Genomic DNA, 15,098 nt, shown 5'->3' with positions numbered 1-15,098 from the left:
CAGTGGAAATGTGCATAGAACTGCTACCTTCTTGATGATGATACCCCTTTTGACCTGACTGGTTGGTTAGTATTTGGGGTCTTGGTCATTGTCTGTTAGGAGAAATTGATGGTGTGAGCTGTTTCTTTGGTGTAATCCTGTTTGTTTACAAAGAATGTATATAAAATCCTGTTTCCCTGAATACGGGAGGAGACACTTCCTTTGCTCATGGTTGCAAGCCTCTTTCCAGCTAGCGCTTTTCCCCAGCATCATGGAAGTTCTTCTGCCTGTCTCTAGATTTCCTTCTGCTGCTTCCAGTATTTCCATTCAGCCCTCTCCTCAAACCTCTTGACCTACATAGCTCAGATTTCTGCCTGAACTTGCTTGTGGCTTATGCCCAACCAGAAAGGATGTTGCTTGTGTTTGTCAGTCAGTGGAAGGTGTTTCATAATAGGTATGTCTCAAACTTAGAGGGTTTAGGTTTGGTCTTTAGGCCACAGTATATGTTGGCACTGAGTAGTAGTCAAAAGAAATTAAACAAGGTGTATACTGTAGAGCTTCTTGTGTACACCAGGATTTTCTTGTGTCCCTTCATTCCCCTCCCCCCCCCCCCCATACAAGCATCCCCCTCATTCTCCCCTTCATGGTAAAGGTTTCTCTTTCCCCTTGACCTGTTCTTCCCACCATGCTCCTTTCCCCCACAGCAGCCTTCTCCATTGTCCTGATCTGGCTTATTTGTCCCCCCTGCCAAATACCTTTCTCCACCAGGGCACTAGCCATCCCACTGTTCAAAGCAGGGCTCAGTCTTCCCCTACCTGGACCAAGGATTGATGTGGCAGGATATAAGGAAGGAAGTAACCTCTCTGCTCAACTCCCAGCTGAGAAAGGAGTTTTTTCTTCTTTGATGTAAGGTATCAACATGTAATAGTGCAAGCTGTTAATACATACCGTCAACAGATAACAGCTCCATGTGTCCTCCATTTCCAGCTTTTGAGGGTGCAGTTGTCCCCAAAAATCAATAGGGTTATTGTCACTGATGCCTAGAACATATCTTGAAATTTTAGAATTGATCAAAGGTGTTCAAAAGTTATGTTATGGAGAAATGGGATAGAGCTGAGGTCAGATGTTGCAAGGTCAACTATGAAAATTTAGAGCAAGAAAAAAGGCTGCCTTTAATGGAGGTAGTTTACTTTAGGGACAACCCTTCACAATTTGATGCAATGAAATGGTACTATTGGATAGAATACAGGCTCAGTTGACTTCCATCTATTTTGCCTAATAGCTTCCCCTACTTTACTAAAGTCTCTTAGCTTCACACCCTAAAGAAAGATGACAATTACACTAACTTACTTGGCACATATGGATTTGTTAGTATAGACTTTCATCCTCCTACTATAACTTGAGTCTTTGCTTCAGACATCTGCCATGGAGATTATACGACCTCACTCTAGAAGGGGGTCAAGGAGGAGGCAGATAAACCCCTTGTTTCACATCAGGTAAAATCTGTGTTGAAATGTAGCAGATAAGCAGTCTTCTGGTGTGAAAGTTTCTTATTGGAGGGAAATTGGTTAGTATATTGTGTTGGGTGTAACAGCTGATCTTCACTCAAGCTAAATGTGAAAAGAAATTGAGCTCTTTCATGGAACCACTAGCTGAAATAGGAACAGTTGCCCCACAGATAGGGGTGCATCCCACAGCTTTGTCTGATACCAAAGAGGCACTTGGTGAAAGCTCTACCTTCTAGAGCAATTCAGAAAGATGTTCATTTCACCCAGGAGGATGTCTCTTGCAAGAGATCCTGCTCTTTTAGCACTTCTGTAAATAAAGACTCTGATCAAGGTTACTGTCACTAGTACTGAGAACAGGTCTATTACCCCTTCAGGCAGTTGTCCCCAATCTTCAGACTGAGTTCAGCACTGAATGGGAGCTTGCCCCTGAATCCCAGTACTACATTGAGACAGCCACCTACCACCTCTGCTCTAAGAGCAACTTGTACCACTGAGTCCCTTCCCAGAACGGAAGGGATCAAAAGATGTCATGGGCCACAGGAAATTCTTCTTAACCTCTTTCCAGCTAACTAAGGATTTATTCTTCTTCATCATTGTGTATGAGGCAGTGGCATCCTCTCCCATACAACTTCCTGCTAATAGACTCCCTTCAGGAATTACAAGGAAAGGTGGACATTATGGACCTTGGATTATTGGTTGTAGAAAGCACATAAAATTGAATATTCTGCATTCTAGTCTCCCAGGCAGATTGTCAATACCAATAAGTGGAGTACTACAGCCTCGAGATGACTTGTGGTAGACTCCAGCCTCTATATCTTCAACACTAATGAAAGATACCAACTACCTCAAAAAGGATTTCCAAACAAACAGGACCCCCTAAAGCTACTCAAAAGACAAAGATCCTTGACCTCTTAAGCAGAAAGGCCTATTTCTAGGTGTCTCTTTATCTGCACATAGCCAACTATCAAGCCATATTTACTAAATATGACTGAGCTTGAATAGAATATCCCCATTCATTGACAAGCTTCCAGGGGAAGTGGGGGTTGGCGTGAAAGCCATCATTTTGGCAGGACTAGTAAGTAGCTAGAACTTCCCTCCACGCAGTCCTTGAAAACCTGATACAGCAGTCTATTCAACAGCCACATCCATCACCATGAGGAGGGCAGCTTTGTTACATCTGTTCAATTGAACAACCATTGAAGATCACTCTTCCAAGGGCCAGACCTATGGACTTCTTGCACAGATAAACAATTATATAACTTGAGTATAGGCAACAGTGGGGGCGCTGGGTATTGCTACACTTCCCAGGAGGAGAAAACCATTTAGATACTAGGGCCATTTCTGACAGAACTTCCTCCTATCGGCAACAGCCACCTGTTTATTACTCCTCTAAGAAGTCTTGCTGCTTCTGCAAGAGAGCCCCGTCCCCCTCTACCATCAAGAGGTTTGATATTCAAGTCAAGAGCTGTGTGCCAATCCCACCGTCCTTCTCCCAATCCCATTTTTTTCAGGCACCAGAGCCTGCTCTCCACCCCGCTGTGCCTCTTCACAGATCCATCTCATGAAACAACTGAGGGAAGAAGTGGATTTCTTACATCAATTAAGAACCACAGTAGTACCACCTCAGGACTTCAGAGGGAGGGGTTTCTATGCTTGCTAGTTCCTTATATCCCAAAGAGAGAGAGGAAATGAGTTTATTGTAATTCATATTGATTAGCAACACTAGCCTCAATCATCAGTTCTCTAGAAGGTTAGCATTAATTTGCAGCTCTTGATCTTCAGGACACATTTACAGTGAGCTACAACTACTACCCATACAGAGTACTCTTTCAGCTTGTCTACAGTCCTGCCGAGAGTATTCACAAAGTACCTGGCAGTAGTGGCTGCCCACCTGAGATGGCAAGGAATAGGTATTTACCTGCAATTGGATGAATGGCTTCTGAGAGGGGAATCCCCCAAGGATGCTTCCAGAACCTTATCCACATGCTTATTTTATTCCTTTGGACTTGGAAGGAACCACAGTCCAGGTCCTGACAAAGAACAGCGCTGCACTGTATTCTATTCTATGAAGAGGCAATGGGGTGCCTTTCCCTCCCCTCTGTCAGGAAGGAATCAAGCTGTTGAAATGGTGCCATCCTCTTGGTGCAACTCCTATGGCCCTTCACCTACTAGGAACAAATTATCTAGCACAGAGGTTCTCAACCTTTTTTGAATTATGCCTCACTTAAGCTGCTTTAAAAAAAACTGGATCAACCCTCCTACAATAGTGCCAACTTGCAATGCCCTTTTCACTCAAATTTGGCCTGTCTTGCCCTGCCTTCCTAGAAAGACCCCCAGGTTGAGAATCCCTCATCTAGCACATTTCCTGAGCAGACAGTAGTTAACCAACTATGAGTTAACTCCCTTCTCATGCCTAAATTCTGCAGATAGGGTTACCCCATGATTGATTCTGCCCCAAAGCAGGCACCTGCCCAGGATCCTTCACTCCTTTCCTGATCTCAAATTCTTCTCTATGCATTTACTTCTACCCCTGGATAACAATAGCATAAGGAAGATAAGACTGGGTGATTTGTATTACTGTAGCACATAGGAGCCCCAGTCACTGACCAGGACCCCCTTGTGCTAGGTGCTGAACACACATCACAGAAAGACAGTCCCAGCCTCAAAAAGCTTACAGTTTAAGACAGAAGACATCCGATAGGCAAGTACAAGGAAACAATTCATAATTTCATATAGTCCAAGGCCAGAAAGGACCATTGTGGTCATCTAATCTGACCTCCTGTATTACTCAGGCCGTTAACATCCCTCCAAAGATTCCTAGAGTGTATCTTTTAGAAAAGCATCCAATCTTGATTTAAAAATTGTCAGTGATGGAGAATTCACCATGACTCTTGATAAGTCATTCCAGTGATTATTCTCACAATGTGACAATATTGTCTAAATAGACAAGACAGACCCAGGAGGAGAGAAGGCATAAAATACACAAGCAGAGTGAACAATGTGATGGTGATAATCATGTTAGTTCCACAATTTTTAAATTTATTTTGAGTGGGTTTGCTTATGAGGGGATCAGCTAAATCAGTAGGGGAACAAAGGGGTTGTTTCATTTGCGAAGAGTCTGTACCTTGCTTCGTGTAGTACAAGTCTGAACATGAATGCATTTAAGATCCATGTGTAATCAAATCCCACTGTAGATGTTCTTTCAACTGCTGTTGTGCAAACAGTTGTATGAAAAGGCTACTGGCATCCTCGTGTTAAGGTAATTGTAAAACTAGCACGTAATATTGATTGCAGTCTGTAACTCAGTGTTCTCCTACTCAACTAACAAACTACACACTGATCTCTAAGCACTAATGCAATATAAATGTTTATTATGAATAATAATGGACAAACCATAAAAGAATGCAAGTCTATAGCAACTGTGAGTGCAAAGAAAACCAAAATATGAATTGCACATAAACTGATGCAGCAATGTCTGTCTGAACCTGCAGGAAAACAAATAATGCAACAGAGAAGTGGGATCTCAATTGGGTGTTTGCTCTGTAGGTGACAATTTAAGTGACAATCTTAACTAGTTCATCACTGATCATTAACAAAATGATACGAGTGTTCACTATTGTTGGACATACTGGCATATCAAGGTGAGAGGGAATGCTGCTAATTGGTGTCAAGGATTAACAGGGCATGGAACAAGTTTCAAACCTCCATTCACACTCTTCCCCCCCAACACATTCCAAATCAGAACTAGTCTCTGCTGTTGCCTAACAGATTGCTCCTCCCTGCCTCCGAACCAAAGCCCTTGAGTGCTTGCTGGATAGCAAACTTCACTGCCATTATTGCATCTTTTGTGGGGGGCTAGTTCCCAACTGTGGAAACTTCCAGCTTTTACCCAGACAACTTCTACAATTTCAGTTATTGGTCAAAACAAAAATTACCAACACACTGAATGCTTATCAACATACATAAGAAACTGGGAAATCAACTGGGTGGGAGAGAGCAGGCTGTGGTCCTACCTCATAAATTATATAGCAGAAAGCCTGGAATTAAGTAAAATATGCAAAGATCTTGAACATAAAGCAGTCCCCTTTCAAATGAAGGGTGGGGGGCAGTAAGGGACCACCACATCATAATAAAAAGCCAGTGACCTTAAGGTCTCATAAGACTTTAACACAAATGCATGAAAAATTGCTATGATTAATGTTCTTCAGATCTAACTCTCTAGGAAGGAGTTAATCTGGCCATCCAGAATTGTAAAACTGGAGCTGTTCACTGCAATCCAGTAACTGAGCCCCTTCAGTAGTTTGCAATTAAACATGAATTCTGTGGCTACATACCACAAAAAAAATATAATTCTGGAATGCGCTTTTCTGAAAAGAAAGTTGCTTAAAAGAATAATTTATGGCAAAGATCTGTTTATTTAATGACAGAAATAACCAGAACTTTATACATCTAACACCAAAACAGCAGAATGTACAAACCAAAAATGTTTAATTCACTATGTCCAGGAATTCAGTAGGAATACTTCAGAAATAGACTGAGTTTCTCACGAGTTTTTATAAACAAAAAATCTAGCTTCAACAATCTTAAATGCTCATGTTCATGGCCTGATTTCACATAAATTGTGGTAGGGTAGTAACCTCTCAAACTAGTAATTTAAGAGGTGTACTTAAAATAAATAAATAAAGGCAACCTCACAAATCCAGGAACAGCAAGTTAAATGATACTCCCCTACTTACTGTATGCCATTCTGAAAAAAATTAAGGCACAACTGTACATGTTAAGCAAGAGATGCTGTAGCCTTTAACTTTCACACTGCTGGCTTGATTTTTTGTTTATCTACCAACCTTTTTGCAATTTTATTGAGTGGCAGGTCATAACGCCAATTAAAACATATTTTCGTTCTTACAGAAGGCATTATACTTTTTTTCTTTTAAATTCAACAGACTCCTTTGTCTCCAGAAGGATGAAAAATAAAGGTACCCAAGGATTAATTAAGATGCTAACAAGTATTGTGTTGTAAGGTAGCACACTGAATATACAATTGAAGCTCTAAACAATATTTACAAATAGTTGTCCTGAACATGTTTCCTCACAACTTTATCAATATATACTTATGCATAAATTACTAGTACTCAGAAAATTTGGAAATTTACCTAACCATCTATTCAAATCTTTTCACATTATAATGGCTATAAGAACTGTTACACTTACCTCTCTTTTTAGCTTACATTATGATAGACTGATCTTTCCAGGGTGCTTCTCCAAAATGTTTTTTGGGTATACAAGTGTTCAGGAAAATACAACTAGCACTATTTTTTCAAGTGTATGTTTTCTGCAGTTTTACTCCATTGCAATATTTAGAGACTAGCACAATTATAAGAGGTTACAAGGTGTATGTGAATAATATGAAATCGCCATCATGTTTGGTTCTCACAGAAGACATTTTTGATCTTTGGAATACAGTAACCTACAGCTCAGTTCAGACCCAAGGCAGTAACTCAATGTAATTACATTAGTTATTGCTTTTAAAAAAGTAAGATTTTCAACAGCTTATCTACATGCATGCAAAATACACAGAAGTGGTCTGTTTTACAGCCTACTAAATTGAGATCTTTCAGCTAAGCGATGGAACATTTACAGAAATGTTAATTCAAATGAGCTGGACACCTTATCAGGGATTTTGCCCCATATTTTGTTAATGTGTAAGGCAAGCCAGTTTCACAGGCCACACAAGAAAATTGTAATATAACCAAATTTGTTAAGTTTATCTAGCAGGGACCAGTGGTCTTACCCCCGTTGAATACTTTTGCAGTACAAGCTTTTATGCTATATCCTTTCAGAACATGAACTCAAAACTACCATCTACATCTTCTGTTTTAGTCCCTGAACTAAACACTCTCAGTATGCATCTTACACAATGAGAGTAGATTATATCACCACACAGGCTGAAACTAATGTAAGGATACTAACTCAAAGGTGGTCTCAGCTATCCTCATGTACATACATGCTTAAGTTGTTCATTTTTCACCTGTTGCGCATATAGGATTGGATGACACAGTCTCTCTCATTCATTGCTATAGTTCTGTTGCCTTCAATCTGGAGCTGTATTGTACTGAAAGATAATGAATTTCAAATATGCCAAACATATATGTTGTTTTAATACACATGAAAGTGGATTGGCAGGTCTCTCAATACATACACAACAGTGTGGCCATGATACAATGATTTGATCAAGTATGAGAGATTGGCAGGGCTGGTAGAGACAGAGGCGGGGCTTCTGCTTCCAGCAAAAGCCAGGGGAATTATACATTCACTGAAAAAGATACTAGCAACTTCATTGCATGGGATTTCTTTAATATTAGAACAAATATTTCCGCTTCATTTTATTTTAACACATTAACCAACAGGGACTGAAAGTTCTTCCACAAAGATGAGGAAATGCAACAGGATTAACAGCCTGCCTTACACATGTTTTTATATAGCTGTGGTATAATAGGCCTTTGGAGATTTCCAGCATGTGTGTCACAAATTTAGTTTTTAACATGATATTATGACATTCATATTATTCAGTCCTAGTGCTACTGTCTGTCCCATTTTGGAATTATTAACTCCCACCATCCCCACCTCTCAATAACAATTCTCCATGATACAGAAGTTGGAAAACCAGATGATTTATACAGTGTCCCATTCCCAAAGAACTGCACTCAATTACACTTAACTTTTTTCATGTGGAAATTTCCAAATAAATTTAATATAAAATTAGAAGAGTTCTACATCCATCATTAGTTTGCCTGCCTTGGATACGTACAATGAAGCAGTGTAAAGCTTTGTTTACACAACTGAACTAGCAAAATAAATTAAACAGGGTTGCACATATAGGGCCAGACTAAACCCCTTATTCACACTGAAGAGCAGTTACTTATTTGAGTAGCCCTATTGATCCCATTGTATTTATGGAAGTAACTGTTCACCAGTGACAGTTTTTTCCCCAGATTCCAATGGACTTCACTGAGTAAATTTGGTTACAGTTACATGATTATGCAAGTCATTTTACAGTGGTTTGCAGAATCCTTAAGTGTACTTACTGACCTGCCACACAGTCCTGAGGAGATTAAGCTAATTTTGCAAAATTCCTGGAGCACTTTGTAGATTTATACACAGTTAGCAAGTCTACCTAAAGGCAAAAGACCCCATACCACAGGTTTCCAGCCCTTCACAAGGCAACACGCACTCCACAGCAGTCCAACATCCCCTGATTTGGGGAGTGAAAGAAAAGACGACAGAACCCATCACTTAAACTTCATTCACTGACCCTGATGAAATACATATTAAAACAAAAGCAAAATGCTACTGAAACAGCTGTACAATTCTAGCACAGCTTCTTTGTAAAAGATTATAAAAAAATTTACAACATGATACTTACTGCCATTACACAGGAAATATTTTATTTTTAGACCTTTCTGTACTAATTGATGACTGATACAGAAATCAGTCTTCCAAACTCTTGCTCTGTACTGAAGTATCTGCACTTTTATTTTATTTTTTTTTAACCAGTGCATTGTGCGATATCATTCTGCAGCCAAGAAACTCAATATAGGAGATTCTGTATCTGAAAGTCAGTATTACTGTAAGCCTCAAATACTCACAGTTAATACGTAGCTTGTTACACGACAATACTGCACTCTTCTTGCTCTGTCAGAGATGGTGTTCACTCTGTTTCTGAAATGTGGGCCACTTCTACTTTTACAGTTTCAATGGCTTGTGTAACTTCAGCTATTTTCTGTCCTTGCTGTTGTGCCAATACGTAATTCACCACCTGCATGATGCTTTGGTCAGAAAGAGTGGATACTGATGTACATTCCTCAGTAGCTGCAACAGCTTCAATAGCTTCAATTGTTTCTCCTGCCACTACCACAGTCTCAATCTCCTCACTGCCAATGCTAATCTCCGTTTCTTGTTCTTGCATGTCTGCTGTTAAAATACTGATGGCATGTTCCACCTGCGTCCCCTGGTTATGAAACTGAAGGGTGTCCTTTTCCAGCATAATTTTGCAAGGTACATAATCCCTGTGGAACTTGGTCATATGCTTCCGTAGCGTCCGGGCATCTATGTAAGCTTCATTGCATACTGGACACACATATGGTCGTTCTCCAGTATGTGTCCTCACATGACGCTTCAAGGAACGTGCATCAGCCCAGGCTACTCCGCAAGTCAGACATTCAAAAGGCTTAACACCTGATCACCAAAACAAGAGAAGGAAGATTATTTGTTTTTGTAAATCTGTGTAAATGAGAATGACAAATTCCAGGCCCAAAAGACAACATTCTAATACAGTGGTTTTCAACCTGTGGTCCACGGAGCCCAGGGGGTTTACAGACTATGTCTAAGGGGTCGGAGAAAGGTTGTCGCTACCGTGGAACAGTGGTTTTCAACCTATGGTCCGTGGACCCCAAGGAGTCCACAGACTATGTCTAAGATTTCCAAAGGGGTCCACATCTCCATTTGAAATATTTTAGGCGTCCACCCGTGAAAAAATGTTGAAAACCACTGTTTTCATAGGTAACCATGAATACAAAATTGCTAGTCACATATCACAGAGCAAAAGAGACGTGAATAAAATCTTATTTACAAATTTTGAGTGCATTATACCAGAGCAAGAGTCTACTAAAGGGAAGGATACACAACTATATCAGATATGTTAATCCAGACTGAGCTCTTGGAGGGAAGAGTCTCCTACTTTATGTTTGTAGTGCACTGGGGCCTTTGGGTCCTATTGTAAAATACAAATGAATAGTAGGTTACAGGGGCTATTTTCACAAGTACTCAGCATGGCCTTGTTCTTTGAAGACCAATGCTGAGTGGGTTAGGAAATCCCATCCTAGAAGTATAGCTGAACCTCACAGATAGAGGTCAAGAGTTACAACATAATCATTACTAAATTGTGCTTTGCCTGTAAGTTACAGAACATCAGAAGAGAAGAGGCTTGGCAAAAACCTTGTGGCCCATCTAAACTATTCTATTGCTGGACAGGATTTTCCCTTAAAGGATCTTGCTTTTAGTCTGCTTTTGAACATCTCCAACAAACCATCTCCTAACCAAGTTATTTGATTGTAACTATATCAGAAAACCTTTTCTGCGAAGTTTCTTTTTATTTCATGCCATTATATATCATTCTGAAATGCCACCAAGAGATTAGGTTTTAAAGCTTCTATCTGTGTTGATGGTGTTTCTATTTCTTAAAACCATATTTTGTCTAACTATAAATTTTCATTTAAATCTGAGAGGTAGAAGTAACAGATTTGGTTAACTGGTAGAGAGGTATGAAAGGTAATGAAATGAGCCTGGAGAGGCTACAATCTCTATTCATAGAGATGCAACAGACAGTTAATGGGGATCTGTGCAGGCATAGAAAAAGCCTGAAACTTTACACAGGCACTTATATGGAGCATATCTCCATACTGTGTGTCTCGCCTTAGGAGTGCCTTGAGCACAGAGTCTCACTGTTACATCCCATGTCTCCCATTCTGCCTTTCCGTTTGGTACCATCTCTCCTCCAAATGTAATCCTACTCCACTGATTTTTGTTAATTTCTGTAAAGTTGTGTGTCCATCTTCCACTGAGCCTGAAATCCCTAGTTTGAAACTATTTCTTCCTCAAGTCAGTGTATAGCAAAATTATTATGCATAATGTATGTATGATCGCTATTTGCACTGACGTACAAAAGAAACAATTTTAGTGCTAACTTCCTATATTACCACTGCTACAGATTTATGGCAGAAAATTATGGGACATTATAGGTGCTTCTTTTTTTAATGTAAACAAACACTTAAATTTCTACCCCAGCAGCGAATGAAATTTTAGACTTATTATTAACAGTCCTTTATGGGTAAGATGTTTAGAAAAAGTGATTTTTGCCACAATATAGCAACTTGTGTGTAGAAGTACATAGTCAGACTATTCAATTATTCCAAGTCTCATGCTGAGCTTCCTTATGAAATGCTTTTGCATATACTGGAAACTTTTTAATTACAACTGTTCTGTTCATATTGTCCCCAAAATGCTTAAAGGTTTTAATCTCCACTGTAAACTACTGAACTGACAAATTTCAGTCCAAAAAAAGGAAACAATATTTTTAGGAGTTTATAAGTGTTTGAAACCAATCACTCACTCTTGCTCTCTCTCTCTCTCTCTCTCTTTTTTTTTTTTTTTGGGGGGGGGGAGAAGAGGTGAGGGTGCATTTATTTAGAAGTTGAATATTTTTATAATTTTTACACAATATTAATTCCTTGCCACATACACAAAACTTGAATAGAGTCTCACAGAAACTCCTGAAAATGTGTTTTTATTACAACCCTTCACAGAGTACTGAGAATACACCTTTTGTATCCACTTGCATGACCAGTGCTATAAGGTTTTAGAAGGATTCTAATGTCTACTTTTGGAAGTCGCTAGAAATATGTTAAATAACAGGATGAGTGTAAACCTACTTTCTGTTGACTTGATAATCCATAACTACTTCCTTGTGGCTCCCCACTCATGGGGACCCTAAACATATTATCTGTTAAAATACTAGTATTTTTACAGAAAGGACACAATCACTTATTTTCTGTGTACCCTCATGATTATTCATGTGTCGTCTGTATTCTCGCAGTTGGGTGAATTTTCTTCCACAGTGCTCACACACACGTTCCAGATTTTGCTTTGCTCTCCCTTTCTTCCCATGAGTGGCTTTCTTTACATGTCTTCTATACAAAGCTTTCTCATAGAATTCTTTGCCACACACATTACATCTAAAATGTGAAAAGAATACCTATTAGATACAGAAAACATGCTTGAAATCATTATCCCATGCCTATTTTAGGTTAAGCTTTTAAAACGCCTTTTAACTCAAATAGGGAAAGTTTAAAGGAATGCCAGTTTTATAATTAAAGATATTAGATTTTGATGCTCCAATGTAAAGAGAAATGGTTTCAGATTTTAAAATATTATTGTGCCATGAGACTACAACCACATGCTTTCTTAATCCTAGACACAAACTTCCACTCACCATTCCACATTAGCAAAACCACACAGATTAATAACCAAACATTTCTAACTTTGCACAAGACGAACTAATCCCCCTAAAGTTTCACATGCATTATTATTTGTAGCTCATATTGTTATCTTTGAGGATGCATACTATGCAGGCATACGTGGAGAATGATGGAGGTGTGAGGGCAGAGGTAAAGTACTCCAAGTAACTAAGTTTGTTGAATTACCCATTTTCCTCAGCCACTTTAGAGGATACCCTACTGAATCCTCTCAATGCTATTTTCTAGATGATATTTGAAATTGGAAGTACTGGCTACATCAAACAGTTTTATTTGTACATTATTAATGCAAAGAAAATGTTTTAACATAGTATAGCTTATATTCTCCGTACTAATAAGTTTGCTTCTGGCCTTAATGACCTAGTTTGTGCTATTTGTACATTAGGGGAAAAATGTTTTAAGAAATGCACGTATTCAACTAACATAACCATGACTCCTTCATGTACAATTATTAATTTGCCACCCACAGGAAAGGCCTCATGGACATGAACTAAAATGCTAACCATGTGCTGCATCTTTTATAAAAGCCTAAACAAGGTTTACAGATGAACAGATGGGATTCAGGATCCTGAAGTGTATGCTAGGGATGCCCAGTAATTCTGATGTCTCCATTTTGTTTCCTGAAAGCATTCCATGGGGAACTTTACCAGCCTTCAGTTTTCCCTGAAGATACTGAAGGGAACTGCATGTAGTTCCAGATCCATCTGTGTCAGTGATCCATCCTCTTCATTATTTACCACTCTCTCAATCTGTGTGGTTTGCAAACATCTGCTCGATGAGCATTTCCCATTTACAATTACATTTTGAGACATATCAGTTAGCACATTTAATGTGTGCCATGTTAATTTGGTATAGTTCTAGTTTCTTAATCAAAATATTGTGCAACACTATGCCAAATTCCTTACAGAAGTTTAAGTATATTACATCAATATTAGTATCTTCATAAATCAAAACTTGTAGGAATAAAGAGGTTATTTTACCTCTGTATTTGTTACTGGTGTGACCGCTGCTGGAATACTGTCTCCAGTTCTGTTGTCCACAATTCAAGAAAGATGTTGATAAATTGGAAAGGGATTGGAAGAGCCACGAGAATGATTAAAGGATTAGAAAGCATGCCTTATAGTGATAGGCTACGTTTACACTACAAGTGCTATAGCAGAACAGCTGCAGCTATGCCGCTGTAGTGCAGACACTTCTACACTGACAGTAGAGGCGTTTCCATCAATATAGTTAATACACCTCTCCAAGATGCGATAGCTAGCTTGACAGCAGGGATTAGGGTCAACCTAACTTCTGTGCTCAAGGAGAAAATTGTTTCAACCCTGAGCAACACAACTTTGTTGATCTAATTTTTAAATGTAGACCAGGCCACAGACTCAAGGAGCTTGCTCTACTTAGCTTAACAAAGTGAAGGTTAAGGGGTGACATGAACACAGTCTGCAAGTTCTTAACATGGGAGTAAATTTTTGATAACGCGCTCTTCAATCTAGAGTTGATTACCCTTACTGTTAAAAATGTATGCCTTATTTCCAGTGAGAAATTGTCTAGCTTCAGCTTCCAACCACTGGACCTTGTTCTACCTCTCTCTCACTGGAAATAAGGCATACATTTTTAACAGTGAGGGTAATCAACAATCGGAACAATTTGACAAAGGTTGTGGTAGATTTCTAAATCAGAAGTGGATTTTTTCAAGAAGACATGCTCTAGTTCAAACATGAATTGTTCTGGGGTAGTTCTATGGCCTGTGTTATGCAAGAGGTCAGACTAGATTATCACAATGGTCCCTTCTGGCCTTAGAATCTAATCCCATCAGAAAAAGATCAAGTTAGTCTGACAGGATCTATTTCCCATAAATCCATGTTGATTGGCATTATATCACTCTCCTGTAATTTTTGATTATGAAATCATCGGACCTTTTACCAAACACAGAAGATATTTATTGAACACTGCTTTTTCTGCATTATTATTGACAATTGTACTATTTCTGTCTAGCAGTGGACCAATACTATTGTTAGGATTCCTTTTGTTCCTCACATATTTAAAAAACTCCTTCTTATTGTCTTTAATTTTTCTGGCTACTGATTTTTCCTTGTAACTTTTTGCTTCTCTTATCAATTTTCTACAATTTCTAGTAATTAATATAACTCGACTTTGCAGAATTTGACTTTTTTCCCCAGAATTTCAACAGATATTGATGTTTATTTTTAAGCATTATTTTAGATTTTTATCTATTTAAATGTCCAGAGTTGTGGGAAATGATTGAAGGGTGGTCAGACAATTAAAGCTTTATAACCATTAAAACACAAACTGTATATTTTGACCTGTCATGTTGACAATGTAAATATCCTTAAACTCCAACTCACACCTGTTTATACTATTAATTCTCTAGTCTATTCTATTTGTAACAAGTCTAATTCAAAAGTCTAAATCACTGAATTTTGACTCTAGTATGATCTCAAACAGAATTCTTCTTACTTTGCCTATCTGTAAATTTTGATTACTAACAGAAATATTTTTGTCA

At 38.7% G+C, this 15,098-nt stretch overlaps 1 protein-coding gene across 1 annotated transcript in view; it reads right to left on the bottom strand.

The window, feature by feature from the left end:
* Positions 1–5,882: 5,882 nt before the first annotated feature.
* ZBTB11 (zinc finger and BTB domain containing 11) overlaps positions 5,883–15,098 on the bottom strand; it is a 30,567-nt gene continuing 21,351 nt past the window's right edge. The window contains exons 10-11 of the mRNA XM_048816431.2: positions 12,102–12,277; positions 5,883–9,722 (exon numbers count right to left, since the gene is read on the bottom strand). Coding sequence (XP_048672388.1) covers positions 9,196–9,722; positions 12,102–12,277 — 703 coding nt within the window. The 3' untranslated portion in view covers positions 5,883–9,195. The remainder of the gene's footprint in view (positions 9,723–12,101; positions 12,278–15,098) is intronic.

This window comes from Caretta caretta, chromosome 1 (assembly GCF_965140235.1).
Source record: "Caretta caretta isolate rCarCar2 chromosome 1, rCarCar1.hap1, whole genome shotgun sequence".
In the NCBI taxonomy this organism is placed as follows: domain Eukaryota; kingdom Metazoa; phylum Chordata; order Testudines; family Cheloniidae; genus Caretta; species Caretta caretta.
This window is presented reverse-complemented; position numbering and strand designations above follow the sequence as displayed.